This window comes from Rhamphochromis longiceps, linkage group LG17, assembly GCF_057381845.1.
Source record: "Rhamphochromis longiceps isolate RC_006_pf linkage group LG17, R_longiceps_female_GT1.1, whole genome shotgun sequence".
Taxonomy (NCBI): Eukaryota; Metazoa; Chordata; class Actinopteri; order Cichliformes; family Cichlidae; genus Rhamphochromis; species Rhamphochromis longiceps.
The window spans coordinates 17,264,908-17,292,713 of record NC_140573.1 but is presented as its reverse complement, the minus strand read 5'-3'; the positions used below and the strand labels follow the sequence as shown (position 1 = coordinate 17,292,713).

The window sequence follows — 27,806 nt, the reverse complement described above, 5'->3', positions numbered from 1 at the left end:
CCACTTTCACAGAGTAAAACGTGTATCCGTTTTTTCCCGTGAATGCGTGTATCTTACTCATAGCAAATCTTCGCTGGAATAGCGCTTCTTTGTTGTTGTATTTTGGGTCCAACCAGCCAATCAACGTACGATTTTGCCCATGAACGCCCACCAGTTTTGCGAGCCGTCCAATCAGCGAGTCCTCACGACGGACGCCATCTTGTCCGTTTAAAGCGGCGGTGCTCGGGGTCCCTGTTGGCTGCTGTTGGGACCTGTTGCTCTGTAGTTCCGTGTTGTGCAATGGACGGGTGAGTTATTCCACAGTCTCACGGTGACACTCCGCTTAAATGTCGTTTCTGCTCTTTCATGGAAACCCGGGAGCACCGGGGTTTGTCGGAGGCGCTGTAGCGTGCAGGGAGCGCTCCTGCTGTCGCGGAGTAGTCGCAGAAGTGAGTTTTGTGCTGGGAGCAGGAAGCGAGGCTAGCACAGTTAGCTGTGCTGTTAGCTCACGGTGGGCCGTGCTCTGCGGGCACCTACCTCTCTTTTCCAAAGTCCCACATCACGGCCGCACTGAAGCGCGACCCGGTTACCCGCTGAGGCTCTGCTCGGGGACGTTTTGGAAGGTTGTTGGTGATTGTATAGGATACATGAGCGGTGAGAAGTAACCAGAGCACACAGGTTAGAGGCTCACGCCCATTCTGGTTTATCTTGCCAGGCAGTCGTTCACGTGAAACAGTAACAGTTAAAATTTAAAAAACTAATAAAAGCATAAATTAATAAAGTAGCGTCACTTGTGTCCCGAAATATGGAGCTGGCCCTCTAATCCTTTAAATGCGGAAACTGTACTTTAAAGTGTGTGTGTGAGCGAGAGAGGACTGCTGTGAAACTCCTAATTGTCATGTTTCATCTGGAGTGCATTTTTAAAAGCTGTAACACACTCGTAGAAGTCGCCATCAGGAGTGTGCGTGTGTTGTTTTCTGGGGGTGATTTTGTTTTGAGTGTGTGCTCAGGTTTAGATGTAAAGTAGATGGGGTCTTGCTTTAGTCTGCTGGATTAGGGAAAGGGCCTAAAAGTGGCTGTTTTTCACAGAGTTCAGTTGCAGCGATGGTGAATAGGAGAAAGCAGCTTTGTTGGTGGAGGGAGGGAATGTGAGGCCTGTAAGCCTGCTGCTGTTAAACTGTGTGGACTGACGGGGAAAAATAGCAGCGTTATTAGCGTTGATCACACCGGTAGCTGTGTCCACTCATAATATAATGCGTGTCATTTCAGCTTCAGTCAGGGGGCTGTGGAGCATTCACGGCCCTGATGGAATATTTGTGTTTCGTCAGGACTCATCCCTGCCCCGAGGGCTCCTCTTCCAGCTGCTCCTCATTGAGCACAGTGGTGTGGGCCTCAGCCTGGCCAGCCGGTTTTCACTTGCTCTGGGCCATACCTTAGTGTGTAAAACGCGTTTTGTTTTTTGTTTAGTTTGTTCCAAGCTCTTTGTGTCATTTATTCATTTTCATATCGAGGCGTCTTTGGGTAGGTTTGTTCAGCAAACCTTTATTTTTGAGACTGACCCATTGTTTGTACATTTCCTCCAAAAAGCTGTGGGTGAAAAAGGGCAGGTTTCCTTTGACTTGCATCCGATAAATCAGTTCCACAATTACGTAACTCTCACCTCTGTCTACAGGCAAACATACTCTTTAAGGGGAAAGTGAGGAACTTGAGCATACTGGATGGAAGTTTGTGTGTTTGTGGGGGGGGGGGGGGGGGGGTGAACAACACCAACAAGTCATGTTTGGAGTATAGCCTGCAGTCCATGTTGATAAGTCAAAGCGGCAGCAGAAAGGATGTAGATATAGTACCTGTGTGTGAGAAAGTCAAACTGCTGTTCAGTGGACTTGTGCACTGTGTGCTTATAGTAGTGCTTTTAAATTTATTTATTTATTTTTTTTTTACACAAAGGAATTTCTTGAATTGGAATATAATTTATCGAGTAATTCGAAAAATTCTCCAAAAAAGTCTTTGCTTCAATTAATGCACGGCTCTGTAGCGCGCCGTTGTTACCATGGAAACAAGAACACGAGCGTTTCACCCCCATCTGCGATTAAAAACAGACCTGCAATGCAAACGCATTTAAGAGCAGCGTGTGAAAATAAAGTCTGAAAACATTAAGCCTCTAGTTTTAAACAGAAACAGACACACACAAGAGGCGGAGCCGTTACCGAGACGGGAGCTCACGATGAGTAAAAGAAAACTTATTTGTAGCATCCAAAACAGCAGCGCTGTTCCTGTAACCACCATTAAAACCTTTACTGGGAAAAAGCTCGCAGGAGCCCTTCATCAAAGCACCCGATTAACAAACTCCATATGTAAAGACTGTTCGTTTTACACTGAGATAAATCTGCAGTATACCTACAGAAGTTGTATTAAAATATGCAGATGAACTATTCATTCAGTCTGATACATGTTTCAATGATACAGCCTGCTGCAGGCTGTTGTTTTACATATAGACATACCGCAGCAGACAGGGGTGAGTCTAAAGGGGGGCATGGGGTGTACTAGACCATATTTATTTCAAGGCTTTTGTAACATGTTGTAACATTTTTCAGATTAAAAGTGAAATAGTGTAAAATATTTTATTAATTCAGTTACATTAATATTTAAAAATATATAAATAAATTTTCTTCACAAGCCAATAAATGTATTTTCTTTAAAAAATGTATTTTCTTTGCAAAGACCTCCCAGAGCCCTCTAATAGTTTGTTAGCATTGCTTGACTTTCACGGCAATATCCGTGTATTCAAATGCATTGTAGTGCAATGCTGATGTCTCCACACGGATTTGGGATAAATGTCTGTGCGTTTTATTTTGTTTTTTGTTAGGAGCAGCTGTTCTGATAACTGTGACTCTACAGACTGTGTAACAGGGGCCGTCGGGATGCCACCATGTTCCCGACAGACAGGAACTAGAATTGAAGTCAAAGCTTAGTGTTGATGGACAGAAAGACACCAGCACTCCTGTTACCAAAGGAGCATCGTGTGTGTGTGTGTGTGTGTGTGTGTGTCTGACTGTGTTCACACCACGGGTCAGTACACTCTGTCAGTTCTCTACACATCCCGGCTTATCAAAGCCTGGTCATCTGATGATTTGCTGATAAGAGCTGATGGTTTGCTTTGGCAGTAAAAAAAAATTTCTTCATCTGTTCACTGTGAATCCATCACACTTTTTATTGATTTAGTTTTAGTTGAACTTGGTCTAGGATTTCAGTCCTATCCATAGTTGATAAAGCAGCTGTGGAGCACATTCGCATCCTGTATCTCCTGTACTGAGTGACCATATCCCATGTGACTGGCAAGACGCTTCAGCTGCTCAGTGTTCACAGCCGCCTTTACTGGTTGGTTGCTGGAGCTTTGTAATGATTTGGTCTGAATGAGAAATTATGATAGTGAATAAGCAATAAACACAAGTTTCGGGTCTTAAGTGCCTCAAGTGTTCTAATGTCCAACTGCAAAAATTGGTTTCAAAAACAGCAGAACTTCTCAAGCTTTTGGGTTGAGCGGCCACTCCTGTGACCTCTGACCTAAGGAAAAAGGTTGGTGATGGAAAAGAGGGTGCAGGGTTCAGTGAGGTGCAAGTGGCTCTGACTGGCTTCAAAAAGCTGCGTCTCAATAGGCAGCACCTCCACCGTCACCAAACTATTGTAGCAGTCAGAGCAGTTGGAGGCTGCGTGGAGCTAGTATTAGGGCTGGGCGATATATCGAGTTTTTAAAAAATATCGAGATATGAATTTTGGGTCATATCGCCCAGCCCTAGCTAGTATCCATGTGCTGCTTGTGGAAAAGGTCTGCTTCAGACTCTGCTTCATTCTCTTATCACCGTTTGGATCTTGTATGAAAAACACTTGAGGTTGCCGTGAGGTTTTTATGGAAAAGGTGAGGTGCACACTGAGGCAAGCAGGTGCTGAATAGAGATGTCCCATCTGCAGGGCAAACCAACCCGCCGAGCTATCGGTCCCTTGCCGATCGCTGCTGCCTGCTCGGCCTCTCTCGGCTTCTGTCCACCTGCTCCCGCACAGTCTTCAACATCATCACCTTTCTTTTTCTTTTTTGATACCTCAGTGAGACTCATTCTGTGTTCGAGTTTTCCCTGGCTGCCTCTAACACGCTGTCTTTTCTTCACAGCAGTGTCCACCACGATATAACAGTTGGCACCAAGGTAGGCACCTCTGCTTCCTCCTCCTCTTCCTTTCTGTCTGGTTTCTTGCTTTGTTTGCTGCTGTGTCATCACTGAGTGTCTGAATAGATGGAGATGCTGCCATCTGGAACAGTGCAGAGCTTTCTCCTTTAATCGTTGTGGAGGTGGCTCCCTTGTCTGTCTTTTGAATGCCCAAAGCCCAGCAGTAATTTGACCTCAGGTACAGTCCAAAACTGGTCTGTGGATAATCAGTTTATTCAACAGCAACATGCACATGCATGCATGCACTCTTAAGCAGCATGCTACTGCTGTTGCACAAATCAGCCACTCAGCAAAGATCCTGTGGATGTTTGTTGTCATTCCTGTGGACTGTTGAAAAGTCCATCACATCAGAACTTTCACTTTGAAAGTAGTCTCCTGCAGTGAGTGCTTTTCAGGTTCTAGATGGGCTGCAGAGTGTTTTTGTAACTCCTAATCAAGTCTTCTCTGAGTCCACTCAGAGATGCTGTTGATTGCTAAAAAGCACTGACTAAACCAGCTGTGCTCAGAACACTCTCACAGCTGGGCAAAGGTCATGTGGTCCAGTTATGTCTAAGAAATGTGTTGATCTGGGAGTGTCTTGAACTTTACAAATCCCCTATTTAACCTATGTACAGTCTGATGGGAAAAATGGACAATGATGAAGTGTCATGTTGAAATGTCCGATATTTCCCTGTATTTCCTAACTGCTAAAAGATCTCGTCAGAGCCGTCCTCCAGCATTAGGGATAAGAACTAGGAATCCGTATTAAAATAGTCCAAGTACCAAATCACTAATACACAAACAGCAGACTGTTTTTCATTCTTAATTTGATGGCAGAGGTGATTCTCACAGGTGATTTTGTGTCCACGTTCTATGCTCTGCTTCTCCGACAATGAGGTCAGACACAGTGCAAGGACTCAAAAAGTCCAGAGTTAAAATCCGTAGGAGTGTGGTGCTGCGGCAGAAATGGTGCTGTGACATACTTGCTGTACTACATTTGAAGTGCAGCCGAACTCACTGACTAAAATGGTGTGAAAGTGTAAATGAGGCAACACGAATGTTGATCTGTAAATTATTGGATGTTGTTTGAAGGGAACAGCATCATCAACATAGCCTTGAAGCTCCAGTGCAAATACCAAACTAAAAGAGTGGTTTTCTTAGATGCATAATTAAAAAAAAAAAAAAAGAGTAATGGTTTGAAGCTCTTCCTTCAGTCGTCCTTACCAATGTTTGCACAAATGACAGATTTTCTAGTAGCTAGCTGGCAGACGCCTATATCAAACTCGTACCTGCTGGCTTTCGTGTTAAGATGAAGAGTGTGTGAAAAGTGGCTACAACCACTATTTTGTCCTTACCAGTGTTTGGAGAGGAGTATCAATATAGCCACATGTGATTGTAAGTGGTTCTTATATAGTGCTTTTCTACTTGAGCACTCAAAGCACTTTATACAACATGCCTCAGAAAGAACTTGAGCATAGAAAAAGTGCTTGTATGGCTGACTATGTAATAATTTTCACTATTAATATTGGTGTTAATAAAAAACTCCCCATATTCTTCATAACCCAGCAGTGTCAATAAGTTGCTATAAGATGATTCACAAATTTATTTAATAAGAATTTTCCTTTAGCTTATTAAAACCTAAACCTTGTCTGGGTTTAAAAATAAGTTGGTCTGAAGTGAAGTGCCTCCTTCGGCTTTAGTGATTGGCTAGTACACTATAAGCACAAATATCGTAAACAGTGACTCCCTGGTGTTCAGCAGGTCTGTATTCAGTCATTAAACTGGAATGCTGCTTGATCTCTCTGACTTTTCCGGCATTGAAGCCGCGTGTCAGATTACAACAAGTCCTCAGGTACATGACTGCTGCTTTTCATTCTTCAGGAGCACAATGAATAATAGAACATGATATTATAGCGGCATCAGAGATGTTTATTTGTAAGCAGTAGATGTGAAGTACTCATCCTTATTGTGCATAATAACAGGCAGGTTTTTATTCAGCTGCCTTGAACATGCAAACCTGGAAAATAAGTCAGTGTTGTAAGAAATGCAGATGGGGTGTGGATCTGTGACCGTGACCTGTGGGGGTTTAACATGTACTTATTAAATGGACTGGTTCTTGTATAGCGCTTTTCTATTCCTGAGCACTCAATAGCTTTATACATCTTGCTTCATTCATCGATTCATACAGGTACCACCACCTAATAGAACGCGCTAAAAATGGAGTCGACCCGTGCCGACCCGATCCGAATAGGTACTAATGGAAAAGGCCCCCTTGACAGCATCAGCACATTCCCCTTATCAACACTAATTTCTACATAAACGCATCCTTATTCTTATTCAGGCCATTCAAGGTAGTAATCAAAACTAATCATGGTGCTAATTAAACATTGCATTAATTTTCTATTTTACACATTTTTTAAGGCAGCAGCTGTCTATTATTTTATTGAGTAATCTACTGATTATTCCATCGATTAATCGGGTAAGAAATGCTTATCTTATTAATGAGCAATAATAAATATTCATTATTGAGAATGCATCAAGATGCCATATTAAAGTCAAAATTTTTAAAGAAACGATTTTCTTGAATGTAAAAATATATAAATGATGTCAAGTACAGTCAAATAAAAATAAGAAATGAAATGTACACTAAGGCATAAAAATTAACCTTTACTCTGTGTTCTTGGAAGAGTTTCTGACATTAATAGGAGACAGGTTTTTGTGCTGCTGAAAACGGACTTTATGATAGTGTAGATGTTGATCAAAATTAATAATAATAATAATAATAATAATAATAATAATAATCAGTCGCTCAGTGTTTTACTAGCCAATGTACATTTTTATTGGCTTGTGAAAAAAACATTTTTCTGCATTTTTAAATATTAATGTAAATTAATTAATAAAATATTTTACACTATTTCACTTTTAATCTGAAGAATGTTTCAAAAGCCTTGAAGTAAATATGGTCTAGTACACCCCATGGCCCCCTTTAGACTCACCCCTGTTTGCTGTGGTATGGCTATATGTATAAAAGAATGGCTACTGTCAGTCGTCAGTTGATCTGCATATTTTAATACAGCTTCTGGAGGCATACTGCCGATTTGTCTCTATGTAAAACAAATAGTCCTTATTGGATTTAAATTGGAGTTTGTTGATCGGGTGCTTTGATGAAGGGCTCCTGCGAGCTTTTTCCCAGTAAAGGTTTTAATGGTGGTTACAGGAACAGCGCTGCTGTTTTTGGGTTCCAGAAACACATTTTCTTTCACTCATCTCGAGCTCCCGTCTCGGTAACTGCTCCGCCTCTTTACTCTTCTGCATGTGTGTGTTTAAAACTTTAGGCTTAATGTTTTCAGACTTTATTTTCACACGCAGCTGTTAAATACGTTTGTATTGCAGGTCTGCTTTTAATCGCAGATCGGGGTGAAACGCTTGCATTCGTGTTTCCATGGTGACAACAGAGCTACAGAGCAAAGAAATTGTGCCAAATTTTTATTTGTATTTTTTTTAATATTAGAATTACTTAATAAATCATTGCAGCCTTATTATTATTATCATCATCATCATCATCATCATCATCATCATCATCATCATCATCATCATCATCATCATCATCATCATCATCATTTTATAAATTCAGATTCTTTGGACCACTGTTTGCACGGTCCTACCAAAATAAAGTCGCAGCTTGAGTTGAAGCCCGGCAGTTCATGTGATTCTAGTTGTTTTATTAAGGTTTCTGTTACCGAAAAAGTATTGCTCACAGTTGTGAATGTGTGTGACATCTCAGCAGCCAATACTCACATTCCTCAGGTCACTCTTTGGCAGTCACGTTCAGTGTGTTTGTCGATACAAGCTAGAATCTAAGCCAAAATCACATGAAGGTAACAAATAGCTGCGATCTAAGAGCAGGAGGAGATCTGAGAAGGAGGGATGTTCTTTGATGATTACAGCTCTCCTGTTTCTTTCTGTCTTCAGGCAAGTCATTTAAAACCATTCTGAGCTGGTATTGCATGTATTCCGTTAGAATACGTGCAGCACCTTCATACTGCTGAAATTGCAGCGAAGCAACTTAATCATGGTATTTATTGTCAATCAATCACATTTCTTTAATTTTGATCTGTGTCAAACAATTACCATGTCTCCTTTATTAGGCCATGAGGCATCAAGCTGTAATGTTTAAATGCATCTAGTCAGAGCTCTAATGGCTGCATTCATAGGGATCATTTTGTGCAGAGTTGCATGGTATGTGAAATACCACATTTTATATAAACACTCAGAGCCTGAAGGAGAAAACATGGCAGATGGGTTCAGCTTTCTTAATGAAGAAAGCTGAGAACCACTGTGGTGATACCTTCTATCTCCAAAGCCCTTTTTCCATTAGTGCCTACTTGGATCGACTGGTTTCCCATTACAATCTTGTACCACCGATTGTGCGTGGTCATTGTTATATCAGCATGTCTGAGTTTGATGTCATTATTTTGCAATGCGAATTTTACAACAAAGGTGGATGTCGAGGCGATGATGTACCTGCTGCTTGGCCTGTGACTTTTCATCAGACTGAGGAATACGGCATTGTTTTTTGTGGCCATTTCCCTGAGAAAAATGCAGGTACTATTTTAGTACCAGTTATTATGACCTAATGAAAAACCCTGAAAACCATGGCAGGTCGATCCGAGTAGGTACTAATGGAAAAGGGGCTCAGCTGGAGTGTTAGGTTTTATCAAGCCAGCCACCACAAAGCCAACACTGGCTGTGTTTGTGTTGAACTTCCGCTACGATCAGAGGGGAATACTACATTGGGATCCTTGTTTTGGAATGCTGTAATTCTGGGACGATCAAGATCTTTCCCACATGTGGGAAACTTCCTGACATTTGGCTGATATCTGATTATCTGCATTCTGGGATGTTTGAGCACTCGTCGACTGTGAAGAAGAACACCCTTTAACACGAAGCAACTTCCTTACGAGCGCCTTGGAGAGAGAGTCAACTATTTGTCCTACCTGGTTACAGGCAGGTTCTAGTGCTTCTATGACTTTGTCATCGACTCTCGGTCCACATTCCATCATGGAGAAAAATGTACTTTTCCTAATGACTCACTGTAGAGTAATGTGCTTTACCTGAATTTGAGTGATGGATGAGTGGAAGACCTATTGCTTTAACGTTGTCTTAATGTGTTGTCTTCATCCCCTTTGTCTTTGTTGTCTGCGTTGTCTTTGTCGCCTTCTTTCTTCTCTTGTACTTCATCCTCCCCTTAAAGTGTTTTTGGGGTGAGTCAGCCATTGCGTTAATCACTGGCAGGCACATAACTAAGACAAAAACAACTCCCCCTCAGTCTAAATGGATTACAGTTGGGCACATAATGATCATCCAAACTCTGGTCTGTACATTAGTGATGAGCTTTCCCTGAGTTTATTCCATTTGCAGTATGGCTCCAGAGGAAGCAGCAGGTCCTCTGTAATTACATGTGGATAAACAGAGTTGTGGTTTGACTGTAACAGTCTGTCAAAACCAGATGTCTGTGTGGATGCGCACAGCTATGGCTCTTTTGTTTTGCTCCTCAGTTATGGGGCAGGCTGGCAGTTGGCATCTGTCAGACAACAGATGGAGATGGCGATAGAGGGGCTGGATGGGGTGGCACAGGAGACAGAGAAGGGCTCAGGTTTCTGCAGCTTTTTATTATTCATCTGATCACGAAGTTGACAACAAATTTGTGAACATAAAACCTCCTGCTTGGGCTCATGTATGAGGAAAGATTCTGGCAATATCAGAAACGTATTTTGGGGGGGCGGTGGTAAATCTGCTCACATATTGACACTGAGCATGAGCAGTGTCAATGTGTGTGTGAATGATAGAAAGTGCTTGTATAAATGGATGTGAATGAGGCAAGTTGTGAAAAGCGCTATATAAGAACCAGTCCATTTAATAAGTACATGTTAAATCCCCACAGGTCATGTTCCACACCCAATCTGCATTTCTTACAACACAGACAAACTTATTTTCCAGGTTTGCATGTTCGAGGCAGCTGAATAAAAACCTGCCTGTTATAAGCAGTCACAAAAATACAGTTTACAAAGCTGTAGGCAACTGAAAAGCTCAGGAGTTCGAGTGCTTCGGATGTTTTGTGATAAAGGTAACTTGTAACTGTGCCAATGTGTTAATTGTAACTACATAAACTTTGTGCAAATTAAAGGTTCTTTAAAGAATTTAAAGTGACGACTTTAGCCTGAAGTTTGGTGCACAGTAGAATATGTAGGACATGCATGGTGGTGTTTTAGTAGTTTTGACTTTTGAAAATCTACTCTCAGTAATAACATTTAATATTGAATTAAGGTCCTGATTTGGAACAACATCTATAGCAGTGCTGTCTTTACCTCTTCTAGTTGAAACACAACTTCAGAGACAGACACACAGCTCGTCCTCACTAACAGCTAGAGTAGTTAACGTTCATAACACTGAACAGGACTTAAGGAGAAAGTTCAGAGGTCAGTAAAGGTCCTGTTTCATTAACACTGAAGTATTAAAGGGTCTTCATACATGTTAACCTGGCTGACACATATGGTAACATTAGCCGTTTACTATTAGCAATTACATGATAGCTACATTGGGGGGGGGGACCGTGGTTTGATCCCCAGCTCTCTGTCCTGGTCGTTGTGTCCTTGGGCAAGACACTTCACCCACCACCTACTGGTGATGGCCAGAGGGGCCGATGGCGCGATATGGCAGCCTCGCTTCTGTCAGTCTGCCCCAGGGCAGCTGTGGCTACAACTGTAGCTTGCCTCCACCGGTGTGTGAATGTGAGAGTGAATGAATAGTGGAAATGTAAAGCACATGGAGTGTCTAGAAAAGCGCTATATAAATTTATTATTATTATTATTATTATTATTAGCCATCTGTTATCATTAGTACAGTGGCTAGCAGACTGTAGTTGGATAAAAGAATCATTATTGCAGGCTGAACAGGTCACAGATGGAATATTGAGCGTTGTTGGTGGATTAGTGGATTAGATACATTTAGAGGCTGTCAGGCTGCTGACTGTACAGAGCAGTGAGAACTGTGGCTGAACTAATGAGAGAGCTCAGAGTGTGATGAACTCATCCAAGCTAATAAAGAGTGAAATTTGGAGAAGAGGTTTCAGAACTGAGCAGTGTGACCTCACGGTTGTAGCCAACTGTGGGGTCACTTTTAAATAGCTGGCAGTGAGCAGTTAAATCTGTCCCAGTGAGTGCATTTAAAAAAATAAAATAAAAAATAGATAGAGGCAGGCTCTATTTTAGCATAACTAATACCACACTCCACAAAGTTGGTACTTACGGATTTTGGAGCTGCAACCAGCTTTCAGTGTTGGTTTTTCTGGCTTAAAGTTCAAGTCAAGGTGACGGTATTTATATAACACGTTTTAAACAACGAAGTTGACCAAAGTGCTGCACATTAAAAAAGTATATAGGAGCTTCTAGCTGTGAGGCAACAGTGCTAACCACTGTGCTGCCCCTGATATAAAATAAGATGAAATCAAACGCATTTCACACGCAGTACTCGAGCTGACTTACCTTTGTTTGAATGATGACTTGTACGCGTTGACTCCACGGACAAGGTACGAAAATATGTCAGACTACGTCAATAGCGGTTGGTCTTCAGGGTTTCCACGGCCGTATTTCATACGGGTCCATGTTTCCAATGCACATTATTTTCTGCAAGTACCGCTGCTTCGCCTCTGGACGCAATCGGTCTCTATACAGTCCATTCTCTTTTGAGCTGCTTTTAAGCATCTTTCTTGTAGTCGTCGTTCCAACACAGTGTGTTTGTTTTGATTCGTAGACCCCGAAAATGGCGCCGCACTCCCACAATGCATTGCGGTGTGACGTCAACTCCAAAGTCCTATTACCGTGAATGGTATGATATGGTCCAGCCCTACCCAGGTGCCAAGCTTTAAAAGTAGGCAATAAAATCTTAAAATCAATACTAAAACGTACAGGAAGTCAGTGAAGGGACGACAGGACCGGGGTAATGTGTTCATGCATTTAAACACCTGTTAAGGGCCGAGCTGCTGCATTTTGGAGTAACTGCAAGTGGTGAAAAGATCACTGTTAATACCAAAGTATAGGGAGTTGCAGTAGTCCAGGCAGCAAGTGATAATGGCATGAAAGCATTGTGTGCTGGAAAGGGCAACGATTGAGCTTAGCATGTCTTTTATTGTGTGTTAGAAAGTGTTTAGGCATAGTTAATGGTGCTGTATGATTGTGTGTGACTGGGTGAATATGACCTACAGCAGAAAGGTGCGTTTACCATTCATCTTGTTTTGCTTTCTAAGACTAAGACATGGCCGCTATAGACTGTTTCTTTATTGACATCTAGTGGCAGCAGCATTACTGTGTGCCCCTCAATTCTGCTTATTTTCTACAAGTTGTGTAGTTTTCTTCCCTTTTGCCTTTTGCTGTAAATGTTGTACCCACTGTGACCTGGGGAAAAAACAAACAAACAATCAAACTGTTAATCGATGTATCAGTTACACGGCAGGGGGACTAAACGACTTTTGGATCAGACTCTGAGCCTGTCAGCAGAGCTTAATGTCACGGTGTACAGTTGGTGCAAAGGATAAAGAAGTAGCTGTCTGATCACATTGTTTAAACCTAAAACATGAAGTCAGTGGAAGTGCAGTCCAGAACCTGCCCCGGGCTGGATGATGTCAGGTACAGCTCAGGGTTCTGCAGAGGAAAGCAGGTTTTAACAAACCTGGATGTGGACTTCACTGAGACAGCTTGGGTCACATGTTAGCAAATAGTTTTACATCCTGTGTATGTTTGTTTGTATTTAGGCAGTTTTACAAAGGGGAAACAAATATGTCATTACTTTCTATAATATGCTGTAGCCATCTGCCAAATATGATGACTATTATTTTATGATATATTTGTAATATTTTTATGTATTTTTCATTTATTTTATTATTTTTATTGCAACTGTTGTAACAAAAGTATTTTCCACCACCATAATCATCATAAAGGAGATATAAATGAAGCCCTGGTACCAGGACTCTCAGAATTTTATCCCAAAAGTCGGTGCATGGCTGTTTTGCAGAGCAGGTAGACGGAAGAGGAAGGGCATAAATTAAATGCAGCAGCTGGGGTCTGTGTGCTCTTGTGCTAACCAGCTGTTGTCCAGGAAGGCTTGGATTACATCTAAGCGATGCACCACTTAGTTTAACTTGAGATGTATGAAAATCCCAACAGTTGTAAACAGTTTGAATCCTCGAATTTTTTGGTTTGATGGCGAGATGTCTTTATAATTAAAGCCGTTGGACCTCACTTGTGTGGAACTGCAGTTTAATCACAGAACTGTTCTAAAGTTTTGCTAATGAAGAGCAAAAACAGGATCTCATGCAGGCGAGAGCTTTTCACATGTTTGGGAGAGATTCATTCACTGCTCTTCATGAAATCTTCTCTCATCTGTCCCCGTCAAAAATGCAAAGGCATCACTTCTTGTTTGGTATCCTAATTCTGTCCTGTCATGTATAAATGAGGTGCATACTGACTGAGGAGAAGAGGTCAAACTGAAGTGCTTCTGTTGTTTCAGAGAGGATCTGACGAACTTTGCTCCAGCGTCTCCAACAGCCCTTATATCATGAGCACCACAGGTCAGAACCCACTCTGCACACGCGAAGGTGTTTGTGTCAATGCACAACTTTTAATGGACAATATTAGCTTATTGAGTTTTGAGTTATATGTTTTTCCAGACATGGGATGAAGTAAGGGGTTCATAGTGTAAGATGACTTAAGATTCCTGACTATGAATGACACAAAACTCCTCTAGAGTACAGGAGTGAAAATATGTATTTAAAATGATCAGAAAAATAATTATTATTCAGATTTTCAGACAGACTATCTGCACTCTGAAAGAACAGATTGAAATATCCATTAATCTCATATAAATACTTTTTTTTTTTTTTTTTTTAATGTAAAAAATATTGGACAGAAATGGTTTCATGCCGGTTTACAGGCGGATGATAAAGACAGAATCAGCAGTGTTAACACAATAAGTTTGAAACACCACAAACTGATGGGAGTGTTCAGCACCAGGACTCCTGTCTCTGCTTTGATTCATTTAATAAAAAACGGTTTCCTCTCCTCTGTAGCCAATGGCAACGACAGCAAAAAGTTCAAAGGTGACATAAGAGGTCCCAGCGTGCCATCCAGGGTCATCCACATCCGTAAGCTTCCCAGCGACATCACAGAGGCGGAGGTGATCAGCCTCGGAGTGCCTTTTGGAGACGTCACCAACCTGCTGATGCTCAAAGCCAAGAACCAGGTACACACTACAGCGTCCTGTGAGAGTGTATTTCTTTTCCATCCACAGTTCACAGGATCCAGATAACATAACTTAGTTTGGTCGCGTCTCAAATTGAGATGTGTGTTGTTGTTTTTTTTTTTTTGTTTTTTTTTTTAAACATGTACAAAGAGACACTGATCAATACTAAGGCTCTCAGGTCTACAGATCTGTGTGTTGAGGAACTGCATCGTGAGCAGAACTTACATGTTCTGTGTCTCTTGTCTCTTCTTAGGCCTTTTTAGAGATGAACTCAGAGGAAGCAGCTCAGAACCTGGTGGGTTATTACTCCACCATGGTGCCGATCATCAGGCACCATCCAGTCTATGTACAGTTTTCCAACCACAAGGAGCTCAAGACTGACAACTCCCCAAACCAGGAGGTAACACATACTACTGTTAGCGTCTTAACAGCTCCGTCCCTCTGCTAGCACCTTGTTAACCCCCCCCCCCTTTCCTCTCTTCTCTTTCAGAGGGCTCAGGCGGCTCTTCGGGCTCTGAGTTCATCTCACGTGGACACGGCGGCGGTGGCTCCGAGCACAGTACTGAGGGTGGTGGTGGAGAACCTCATCTATCCCGTTACCCTGGATGCTCTGTGCCAGGTATCCGTAGTGCACCACAGCAGTGTGCGTGCATGTATGTAGATCACTGCTTTGATCAAAGTCATGACAGATGGAGAATAACTGTGAACCGACTGTTCTAAAGTTCATCTATAATAAAACGGCAGTTAAACACGCACCTTTTCTGTGCTTCGCTCTACCTGTTTTACTCCAGCATCAGGTGTTTGCACTAATGACATGCTGTCAATTCCGCTAAGAAGTAGTTAAGTAACAAATTACTTTAGCAGGAAAAGAGAAGATAACCCGAGCAACACTCGGCACAAAACAGAGCAGCAACACAAACAAACCAGATGCAGCATAAAATGATGACCTGCAGTACAGGTTGGTTAGCAAGAGGCTTGCAGATGTGCAGCAACTCTTGGCAGGCTAAAACAACATAAATGAGATTTAGCAGTTTGGTGTGCAGACGGTATGGTGATCAGCTGATCTGTGGGGAAGAGCTGAGCGTGATGTTGTCCTGCCTGTTGGATTTGGTTTATTTAGTGACTAAACTAAGCTGCTGTTTGGTCCTCAGATCTTCTCAAAGTTTGGCACCGTGCTGAGGATCATCATCTTCACAAAGAACAATCAGTTCCAGGCTCTGCTGCAGTATCCGGACGGCGCGTCAGCCCAGGCGGCCAAACTGGTGAGCATGATGGTTCCCAGTGCTTTTGTCGCTTCTACTAAATGGTAGAAGTAACGAGTGTTACTGCTGCGCTGTTTCAGTCTCTGGACGGTCAAAACATCTATAATGGCTGCTGTACTCTGAGGATCAGCTTCTCCAAACTCACCAGTCTCAACGTCAAATACAACAACGAGAAGAGCCGAGACTTCACCAGACCAGACCTTCCCACTGGAGACGGCCAGCCCACCATGGAGCATACGGCCATGGCAGCCTTTAGTAAGATCCCACCATACTGATGTAACATCACTACAGCTGTGCTCAGCTGAGGCAGAAGAGGAAAAAAAAAAGTACTACACCAGTGGAACTGAGGGACAGATTTAGTATGGAAGTTGTTCTCTGACACACACAGAGACACTGCAGACATGACATGTGAGTCAAAAGGGCATCAGAATGCTCTCAGTGCTCGTTTCAGTCAGTGAAATGAGCAGAAACTCAAAAGAAGATCAATTACCAAACTGAATCCTGCAATACTACTCTAGATGGCAAGAATAAAAATACTGAGTTGAAATTATCATTCTAGTTGTCTGTAATAACCTAAACTGATTAAAGTCCAGTAAATCAATTCAATTCAGTTTTATTTAGAGATACTGCACGAATGGGGGGGAAAAAAGCAGTCCTACATATTTGTTTAATATGTGCATTGAAGGACACATCCTGGTTAAAAATTGTATGATTGATTTGTGGTGGAATCTCACTACTTTGCTGAGTTAAAATCCAGCCGGTGTTTCTTGTCTGCAGCTCCAGGCATCATCTCTGCTGCACCGTACGCTGGAGCCACTCACGCTTTCCCACCAGCCTTCACCCTGCAGCCTGCTGGTGAGTGTCAGTGCTAAGAGAGGATGTCTGTTAGATGACACACACTTTGAAAAGTGATCACCTTGTTTTTTGAGAATGACCTTTGCAGCTGCAGACAGACCCAGCAGCTGAGTTATTGTGATGAAGCCTTTAGAGGGTTTTCAGTTGCTTATCCTTAGGGAGGAGTCTACGCGTTCCTTATCAGTGTGGAAATAATGGTTAGGTTCAGGATCACTGTGCATGGGAAACCTGTTGCATTCCCTCCTTCCTCTGCACCTGAGGAAGTTAGGTCTCATGATTTAATTCAGGGATGCAAATATTTTCCATATCAGTTCATCTGCAATTATCATTTGTTCTCCACATACCAGAAGTGTTGAAGCCTTAGTGTATGACTGTGGGTTGTGTGACGCATCTCTGGCAGCTTGCAGATTTTTGTTTACTTGTCTCAACTCTCCCAGTGTCCTCCCCCTATCCAGGCCTTGCGGTCCCCGCTCTGCCCGGAGCCCTGGCCTCTCTGTCCCTCCCTGGGGCCACCAGATTGGGATTCCATCCAATCCCTGCTGGACACTCTGTCTTGCTGGTCAGCAATCTCAATCCTGAGGTTAGTGATTGTCTCCCTACAGGCTGTTAATTCATGTATCTGATTGTATCTAACCTGCACTGATGTCACCAGTCTTGCTACAGCTTTGGACTAGCCTGCATGTTTTTTTTTGTTTTGTTTTGTTTTTGTTTTTTTAGAGGATTTTGTTTTCTAAAGCTTCAGTTGGTCTGAACATTCAGTATTTTGGACATGGAGTGAGATGTAAAGTGTTTTCAGTGCTCTGTTCCACCTGGATTTTAAAGTTCTTCATGTTTGAATCAGTTAGTGGAAGTGGAGCAGTGAGTGCACAGGAATTAAAAAAGGAAAAAAAGGCAGCTTGGATCACAGCTCAGCTGCAACGTGCACAGCGGTGGTCCTCAGAACCGCCTCTCTCTGACACGGCTTGATGTCATCTGTGGTTTCTTCACCACTGCGGTTTATTTCTAAACGCTACCACATAATCCACAGCTGTGAGCAGCATACAGGCCCACTGTGACCAGTATGACGCTGATGGACTGTTGAGCCACAACATTAACCTACCTGCCTAGTGCTGTACATGCACCAGTCTGCAGTGTTGGGATACCAGTTGACTAACTCATCAGGATGCTGATGGTGGGTCTGCCTCCCACTCCAGTCCATTTTTGATCAGATTAGGATTAGGATCTTGGTCATGTGGAGCCCACACCCTCTGGTTCATATGCCCAAATAGAAAACATGTGACTATTGTCAAGCAAGTTCTTAACAGTCCAACATCCCCAACAGAGTGTCACTGTTAGGGATGTTCCCAATCTAATGGAAGGGGTTAAGCATTGTCTATACAGACACTCCGTCTTTAAAATCCATTTAAAAGCATTCGTCACATTCTTAAATGTGTGTGTGGCAGCAGTCACGTGCCTGTGTACACACTGCAGTGATCCAGTAGTTATGTCCCTCTGCTGTGACTCAGCCAGCTGTTCATCTCCTACATCAAAGTACTGCAAGGAGGAATCCATGGTACTGAATAGGCCAATCACTGTCCTGACCTGACATTTAGTGGCATTGCAGGGAGCTGCAGGTCAGATACCCCCTGCGCTTACAGCATAGGAATGTTGTAGATTTGCCACTGCAGCAGAAATCCCCACTAACAGAGCGGTGCACCTCAGTCTGGTTGTTAAATGATGGGAAATCTTTCTGAATTCTCATCATTAAACGGTTTGACTTCATGTTTGTTCGTCTCCTCTGACACTGATGTTTTGCTCACAGATGGGTTTTGCCTTTGATTCGGGAATTTTTTTTCATATTAAACTATGTCATGACCCCTCCCCTACCACACACACACACGCCTGTGCACTCATGTAAAAATGTTGTTCTCATATTGACATTATCTGTATGTGATCCCTCCTCCAAAGGTAATTAACCTTCTGATTGACCCTGCACCTGTCTTTTTTCCCCTTTAATTTGTTGCCATGGAAACACCTCGGACCCTGCACCTGTCCTGCCCTCCCACCTTTACCTGTCCTGTCCCTCCGCTGCCTTCTCTGCTGTCTTTAAAGAGAGTTACGCCCCACTGCCTCTTTATTCTCTTCGGTATGTTATTACTAGCTTCTTATTTTGAATTATCAGTACCACATGGTTGTTCTGATTTAATTTTTATTAAAATTCTGGTTTCTGTTTGGTTTTTCCCCCTCTTTTTCATTATTTTTGGTTTAATGAAAAATGGTGTGTACTGGTCTTGTCAGATTTTGTGTGTTGAATTGAAATTTTCACAATATTTGCAGCTTTTCCTCAGTGGTTTTCTTGCCAAAAAAGGTCATGTTTGTACAGAACCCTTCATTTCTTACCAAGTAGAAACTAAATAGCAGTAGAGGCTTTTAAAGCCTCTTCTAATTTTCAGGAAGTGCATCCTTTGGTCAGATGAGATGAGACTACACACTGCTTGTGTTTGGAAAAAGAACGTATACAACCTGAAGAGCACTGTCCCCACGATGAAACCGTGGGGGGAGTATTATGATGTGGAGACGCTTCAGTGTATCTGGAATTGAAACAAAACATACGTCACTCTCGGTGAAGAGCCAAAGTAAAGTTTTTGACTGGCCTACACAAAGCCCTGACTTTAATCCCATTTAAAAGTTTTGGGGTAAACTGAAGACCAGCGTCGATGCAAATAGACCACCAAATGTGGAAGATCGTGAGACTCTTTGTGGTACAGCACCCTCTTTGTAACTGACTTTACCTGGCAGTAGTCTACAGCTTCTAGCAATAACTCACCAAAGCACTTTATTTCTTTGTATGAAAGGAGCTATACAAGCTATATACATACCAGTCCATTCAAAAAAATGAGTCTTCAGTGTGGCAGCTCAATCCTGGGGATTTGAATCAGGGGTGTGCATTAGTTTTCTGTTATACATACACTACCAGTCAAAAGTTTGGACACACCTTCTCATTTAATTGTTTTTCTTTATTTCCATACATATTTATTCATGCTTTGCACACTCTTGGGATTCTCTCGATGAGCTTCATGAGGAAGTCACCTAAAATGTTTTTCCAGCAGTCTTGAAGGAGTTCACAGAGATGCCGAGCACTTGATGGCCCTTTTGTCTTCACTCTGCAGTCCATCTCAATTGGGTTTAGGTCAGGTGACTGGTGCAGCACTCCAACACTCTCCTTCTTGGTCAAATAGCCCTTACACAGCCTGGAAGTGTGTTTAAGGTCATTGTCCTGTTGAAAAATAAATGATGGTTCAACTAAACGCAAACTGGATGGGATGGCATGTCACTGCATTGAACTTCAGTTCTTAAAGTAATGATGAACTGTTGTTTCTCTTTACTTAGCCGAATGGTTCTTGCCACAATGAGTTCTAACAGTTGTCAAATAGGGCTGTCAGCTGTGTACCAACCTGACTTCTGCAGAACACAACTGATATTTCCAACCTGATTACCGTAAGAAGGCAAGAAATTCCACAAATGGATCCTGACAAGGCACACTTGTGAAGTGAAAACCATTTCAGGTGACTACATCATGAAGCTTATTGAGAGAAGGCCAAGGGTTTGCAGCACTGTCAACAAAGCAAAGGTCAGCTTCTTTGAGGAATCTAAGACATATTTAGAGTTATTTAGTATTTCTTTGCTACATAATTCCATATATTTGACATCTTCAGTATGTATCTACTATGTAGTGTCGCGAAATCGATCAATGTAGAGCAGTGTCACAAACCACGGAGGCCCCAGAAAAGTGCAATCAAACGTTGAGTTTATTAACAGCCCGGAGAAAACATCAACATATGTCTTCTGACCAAAATACATGTTGTGGACACTTATAAAGCAGTGGGGTACACGCCCCCCCATGGCGTCAATGACAGATTAAAATAGGTTCCAGACATTAGTCACAGTTAATCGTACATTTTTAATAGCTATAAGCAGACATAGAACTTCTCTTTTCTATAACAGCTTCCATACAAGGTAATAAACTTCAAGCCCTCAGGGTCTCTGAGGCTAATTATTGACTCTGATCATCTGTTACCAAGTAGAATAAAATATAGTGAGACACCAAATGAGTTAAGGCCTCAGGCCAGACACATTCCTAGATTATATGTATTATATGTACTGTAAGCATGCATTGCAGTTATCCTTCTATGTTCTAGTTTCCATCAGCATGTATCACCTGGACAGTCACGCCAGTGAAGCTTAAGACCCTTAATGAACTCAACATCAACTCAAAATAAGCACAGATATGCAATGTGTATAAAATACTTCCAACCGTACTTGTAATAAAAGTTAACATAATGGAAGGATCCTCAAATTGACATCTTCAATAAACAACTGTAATGCAGTATCAATACTGTGAGAAGTATTATTAGATGAAATAATGCTGTAAAGAATGTTATTAATGCAGGTATAATGATGCAGATTATATGGCAGCAATAAAAGAATTTCTGTATCTCCACAGTAGATAGTAGTTAAAATAAAGAAAATCATTGAATGAGAAGGTGTGTCCAAACTTTTGATGGTTAGTGTATATGTGACTAAGTTGTAGTCTGAATGCTTAAAAAAGCATTGAAATGGATATGAAGCCAATGAAAGACAGAACTGAACGCTGAAAAGAAGTCTGTGGTAATAAGAGTTGGAACATTACTAATGCAGCGCTGCATTACTGCACTATTTATCTGCAGAGAGTAGTTTTACTCTCTGCAGATAAATAATCCTTGTATTTAGCCAGAACACTCTGCAAAGAACTTTTGTCATATTTTTGAGATTTGCAACATTTTTACAGTTTCATAAGAAAATCGCTCAAGAGACAGTCATCAGCTGAGGGCACTCTTCTGTTTTCTAGGACATTTTGGCAGTAATGGGAATTTTCAACACAACAGGAAACACTTTGCGTTAATGTGTCGTGTTGTTCTCGAGTTCAGGGTCCAGCTCTTAGACGAGCGCTGCCTTTCAAACTTTGTGCTCTGAGTACACAGTTATCATTCAGTTGGAGTCAGAAAGTTTGAAAGCAAATATTTGCTTTAATTCTTTAAAAAAATGTAATTTTTAGTTTGGGCCTAACACTGTGAGGAGCTGCATTTATTGTGTCTTGTCATTTGATTGTCTGTTTTTAATTTTGCATGCTGGGATTTCTTACATTTTGCATGTCCTCAGTGCTCAATCAGTGCTTTTGTTTTATTATTTTATTTATTTAGTTTTTGTCCCATAATTCATAGCTCCTACACGTTTTTGTTTGTTTGATTTTGTTTTGTTTTGGGTTTTCCCCTCTGACCCTTAATTTTCCTCACTTGAATTTTCCTGTATTTAACCATTCAGGAATTCCTGCTGAGTTCACGCATTTGTAAGTTCCTTTAGTCATGTTTGCTGCTGCTCCCCTCACTTCTGGGGTTTGTATGCAGCCCTTCAAACACAAAAGCCATATTTGAGCATTGAGACAGAGGGTCAGTCGCCTGGCAGGCTGCAGTCAGTCCAATACACATCTTCCTGTAGGGCTTGGTGGCAGGGAGGGTTGCTTTTCTATTTCCTGTGTGCCAAATAACCCGGTCCTCTTTATTTAAGGTGTCTATGGAGATGTCATGAGAGTGAAGATTCTGTTCAACAAGAAAGAAAACGCTCTGGTTCAGATGTCTGACAGCACACAGGCTCAGCTAGGTAACACTCTGATTTTGAGACACCTGAGAACCACACATGTGCAGAGTATTAAAAGAGTTAGTGCTGCTACATGAGTGTTGCAGAAATGTCTAAAAATGTGTTGTTTCTGCATCTTCTAATTTTAAATGACTGATGAACCCAGATTGTCACAGTGGTCTTTCATCTACCATAAAAACCATTCTTAGTCTGGAGTCTACAAAACTAATACCCTCATACCTCTGCTGGTGCACTGACGGGGAGCACGTCATGGGTTGTTGCTATTTTGTTGACATTGCTCTCAGCCATTAATTAGGCCCTCTGCTGATTCCCTCAGGTCTTTTTACCTGCCCAATTTTAACATACTAAAGAAGAACTGACTAAGGCTGACAGTCAAATAAACTGGTACTGATACAAGTTGATAATTGTTGTGATCAACTTGTGATCTGTGAACACGACTCTCAACCTCAGCTTGGCAACAAAACACATTCCCAAACTGAAGTGTAAAGTTTATTCAACATCTGAAATGTTGTCGTGAGCATTGGGTTAAGCAAACGTGTTTCATTATAAAGTCAGTTTTTGTATTGTATTGTATCTTTATTTCAGACATACAGGAAAAAAAAACGATATATACAAGTACACATACTTGCATTTAAATGTACAAATACAAATATATATATATGTAAATACACGCACGTATGTGCTCAGACAAAACAAAAAAAAGAAAATAAATATAACGAAATAGTCTAAATGACATGAAATTACAATTATTAAGTCTGAAATGAAGTAGGGAGAAGTATAATATACTTATTAGTCCCTACCCCATGTTCAACATTCTATTGAATCCCACTATTCATTGTTACCCCTAATTCCCATCATCACTTACCCCACACAATAAACAAGGAATGAAGGACATGTATTAACATAGCTACAGTGATAGATACAATTTAGTATAGTTACATATACAATGGGTGATCAACTTTATCAGTTTCATATTCTTCCAAAAGCAGTTTTTGAAACATCTTTATGAACTGACTAATGATTGAACATTGCTGTAGGTCCACAGGAAAACTGTTCCACAGTTTTACCCCACAAATGGTAACGCAAAAGGTTTTAACCTTTATCCGTGCTTTATGAGTCTTCAGATTTAATTTTCCCCTCAGTTCATCAGAAATGCTCTTGACTCCAGACTAAAACAAAAGGAAGAGATGAGGAGTGTTCATTGCATTGGAACAGTGTCTCTAAAAGGAGACCAGAAGAACTAGACTCAGGCTGTAAAAGGCTGTGTTTGTATGTGTACAGCCATGAGCCACCTGAATGGCCAGCGGCTGCACGGGAAGCCTCTGCGCATCACTCTGTCCAAACACATGAGCGTTCAGCTTCCTCGCGAAGGGCACGAGGACCAGGGCCTGACCAAAGACTACAGCAACTCCCCCTTGCACCGCTTCAAGAAGCCCGGCTCCAAGAATTATTCCAACATCTTCCCGCCTTCTGCCACCTTACACCTTTCCAACATTCCGTAAGTCCTTCAGCTTACTCCAAACTGAGAGGTGCAGCTGACCCCAAGATGGGGAAAAAAAAACTGCATTCCTCAAATCTACTTTGCTTGTGTTTGTAGCCCCTCTGTGGTTGAAGATGATCTGAAGATGCTGTTTGCCAGCTCAGGAGCCGTGGTCAAAGCCTTCAAATTCTTCCAGTAAGTCGCTCCTTTACTGTCTCAGCTTCTTAAACTCGTGGCTATTGATTCGTGTCATCCATTTAAAAAAAAAAAAAAAAAAAAAAAAAAAAAAGCCCTGCACACCCTTCGGTCTGTTTGTCTGTCTCGTCGTGTTAATCTGTTTGATTAGCATATGTACAAGTCCTTGTTTTCAGGAACATGTTGTGAAAACACATTGTGCCGGCTGATGTTTGCTCCTATTTATTTCTTAAATGGCCTGTAATTGCTGGCCAGTCAGTAAATGGGTTTGGTTGTGGACTTTGTGCCCCCTTGCAGTAAAAGACCAAAATCTCCTTCAGTCTTTTAGGCTCCTCTTGGAGTGTCCAAGCAGCTTGTTCAGTGTGTGCGGTACTATTCATCCTTCCCCTGAATGTCCTGTTGTTGCTTTGCCTCAAAACAGTCTGAATGGAAGCTCTTGTTCATTTCTCATACAGGAAGGACCATAAAATGGCTCTAATCCAGGTGGGCTCTGTGGAGGAGGCCATCGAGTCCCTCATAGAATTCCACAACCATGATTTGGGAGAGAACCACCACCTGCGAGTCTCCTTCTCCAAATCCTCAATCTGAGCCACCATCTGAATCCTTAGAGTCAGCACGACAGTATCTACCACACTCCAATCATTCCACCACATGTCTGTAGAAAACACAGAGTCTGGATTAATGTTAAATTATTATTATTATTATTATTATTATTATGCTTCTGCTTTTTTTTTTTCTGATTCTTTGCCTTCTGACAGAATTAAGGTCTCTTGAGGAGAAATCTGACTTTATTCTCTCAAATTTTATAAACTAGAGAATAAAGTTGTAGTTCTGACCTGTTCAGGCTTTCTGCAATAAAGCCGGAGTTCTTCGGTTAGTCAGAATTCAGACAGCAATGTACTTTTTTATCTCGCCTTTGGGCTTTGTTCCCACACCGAGGGATCAAAGTCGACCTTCTTATCCAAAGATGTTACGTTTTTCAGATTCAGACTTTTACTTTGATCTTAAATTAGCCCAAGTTTTACACGTGACCCTGTTCCTTTTTAGCTCTCTTTAAAAGTTCCAGCTCTGCTTGTAAACGATCAATCAGAGGTCAGATGTCCGCTCAGGCCTGCAGGTCCAAGTGTGGCCCCGTAAAGAGAAGCCTGGCTAGACCTTCACATGATCCCTGTGCCTTATTCCTGGAGTGTGAATGACTGTGATTATGTCATGTTTAAGAGAAAGAGGGGAAAAAAAAGTGAAAAGGTTTACTGTTAATGAGCTGTATTACAGATATATCTGCGTTTTCTGTCTCTAGTGTTTTGTACCACTGTGTTACTGTAGTGTGAAACAAGAACTGATTGTCTTTTTAGCAGGTTTGTTGGGTCTTTAGTCCTAAATGCATTGTTTTTCTTTTTGATTTCTATATTTCTGTGTTTGCAATCATGTGTTAATCAAATGTTGTAGCAATATTTTAATCATTCCTGATATAACTGTTTTTGTGTTAGGTTTTTTTTTTTTTTTGTGAGCTCGGCCTTTCACGGCGTGCAGACGAATGTTTTGTCTAGTTGGTGAATCTGGTCAGGTTGTCTTGTGTGTCGCCTTTCTGGATGGTTTTATTTATAAGTTTGTGATCCACTACAGCTGAAACCAAAAATGGCCTTCAGGATGCAAACAAATATGTCTGCCTCAGGTTTCTGGTTTTATGGACTACAGAAAGACTGCAAGCTGTTTTCAGCTTTCTTATTTTCCTGTGAGAATGCGGAACGTTTTTATTCATTTCTTAATCGCAAAACCAGATGTTTGGAGTGCCTTTGACGCAGCACTGAGTTGTAATCAGGCATTAATTTATCTGTATACTGATGTGACAGTTTGGCAGGGAGGAAGCCCACAGTCCTCCGAAACCATAAAATGCTGGTTTGATCTGTTTGTGTCTTAATATGAATATTGTTATTTTGTCATTCCAGCTGCTCAGATGTTCAACTGAACTTCAAAAAGACAAAGATTCTTCACTGACCATGGTTCATTTAAACAGGTTCATTGTGGTGCCTTCAGTAGAGCTGGGAGGGTTTGTGTGTTCACTTTGTCACTAGGTGAGGAGAAAATGGTGATTGTGTCCCTGTTTACTCCCTCCCTACATACCCAGACCAAAGGTCCAGGTGGGCGGGTCATTTCAGAGTCAAACAAATAAACTAGCCGCGTTGCACCTGAATTTGAACATGACAAAAGCCCCTTCTCCATTAGTACCTACTCGGATTGACTCGCCACAACCCGACTCGGATCGACTGGTTTTCCATTACAATCGAGTATTACCTAATGTGCGTCATCGTTGTTATAGCAACCCCTCCCAAGGCCCTGTGACGTAATTAGTATGCGACACAAACGCTGCAACAAAGGTGGCAGTTGAGGCAACAGTATACCTGCTGGTCAGTCTGTGGCCTTTTGTCAGACTCAGAACCACAACATGTTGGGTTTTTTTTTTGGTTTTTTTTGTAGCTATGTCACTCGTTGCTGGGTTTCAAAAGTGGCGGTTTAGATTTTTGTGAATGAGACGGTCTCATGACTCATCAAATGAAATGACAGCACTGACCAGCCAGTCGGTGGCATGCAGTCTGAAATAACATTTAGTACCTGTTTGGATCCCTTTGAATCCCTGCCAAGTAGGTACTATTTTAGTACCTGGCATTAGGAGCTATCACCTAATGGAAAACCTGGCAAGTCAATCAAATGGAAAAGGGGCTAAAGGTACATCTTACGAGGTCCCTGCACGTTGTGATTACGGAGTTTGTATGGATGTGCGAGGAATTTGAGACGGTTTCTAAAATTCACAGCTATACGTAACAGGTGGGCACATGTGTCCATCAGGACTCTGAGACATGTCAACGATAACAACCAAACCCTCATGTACTGACACTTTTTACCATCTTCTTTCATTTAACTTTTCAATTGGCTTTAATTCTTACTGCGGAATTAAAATACTCAAGTTCGTATTGTTGGCAAGAGAAGTCTGAGCTCCTAAACACACGTGTTAAAAAAAAAAAAAATCCCAAAAAACCCAACTCAGATATTGAAGACACATGTTCACTGAACACGAGGGTGTTTGTATTGGCGATTGATCAACTTAAACTGTCCATTTTCTTCCACTATCAGACTGTGATGTGCAGTTCAGGGTTGTGATAAACCAGCTCATTGCAGTTCACACAATGTAAAGCTCAAACCTTTCTGATTATGTGAGGTGCAAGTCTGAGCTGAACCTGACTGCGGTTACCACAGTGTCAGGGACCTTCACCTGTCAAACTGATAGACGTGCTGCATGCTGTTCATCACTACATGGAGGCTGGGAGACATATTAGGACACAGTTCCCTTTAATCTATAACTGCAGCCTTTCCATTGGGACAGATCCCACAGGTGACTGGAATGCATCACAAAACCTGGTCAGGTGAGGTGGGAATGGGACCAGTCAGTAACAGGAGGGAGGGGCATTCAGCTGTACATACACGTTTTATACCACAGTTCAGTGTCTAAAAGGCGATTGTCAGTTTTCTATCTGATGAAATCTGTATATTTTGATTAAAGTGTGAAATCGGTTCTGAGCCTTACATTGTTTGTGTCTAAAAGAAAGATTAAATCACTTTTTAATCTAAACCTCTAAGCTTTTGTTATCTGTCATCAGTGCGGTTTATATCAGTCTTTCACAAGTCTTGTGTGCGTAGAGTTGTTTGTTCATGTTAATCACTTTGTTTGATGACATTGATCAGTCATGGCTAACAGCTTTTTAATGAGTGTTTATTGATGATATGACTTCTGATAGAAGTACCTGAAGCTTATACTGCCAACCAGAATTTAGTCTGATCCAAGGTAACTTTTGGCTTTACACTGGGTGCTTC

The 27,806-nt window shown here is 41.7% G+C and overlaps 1 protein-coding gene across 6 annotated transcripts; it reads left to right on the top strand.

The window, feature by feature from the left end:
* The first annotated feature begins 172 nt into the window (after positions 1-172).
* On the top strand, positions 173-27,506 carry LOC146649488 (polypyrimidine tract-binding protein 1-like). Of its 6 annotated transcripts, none has more exons than XM_085385987.1 (15): positions 173-287; positions 4,145-4,178; positions 13,743-13,803; positions 14,302-14,474; positions 14,728-14,874; positions 14,965-15,093; positions 15,626-15,736; positions 15,817-15,991; positions 16,514-16,591; positions 17,029-17,171; positions 18,683-18,716; positions 22,175-22,267; positions 23,546-23,762; positions 23,862-23,939; positions 24,395-27,506. In XM_085385987.1, exons 1-15 carry the CDS (start codon positions 280-282, stop codon positions 24,525-24,527), a joined length of 1,614 nt encoding a protein of 537 aa, XP_085242113.1. In that variant the 5' UTR covers positions 173-279; the 3' UTR covers positions 24,528-27,506. The 6 variants fall into 6 exon arrangements, with proteins under 6 accessions (XP_085242113.1, XP_085242112.1, XP_085242110.1 ...); XM_085385984.1 differs by having other exon boundaries at positions 222-287; positions 4,148-4,178; XM_085385985.1 differs by lacking the exon at positions 173-287 and adding an exon at positions 324-428.
* The last annotated feature ends 300 nt before the right edge of the window (positions 27,507-27,806 follow it).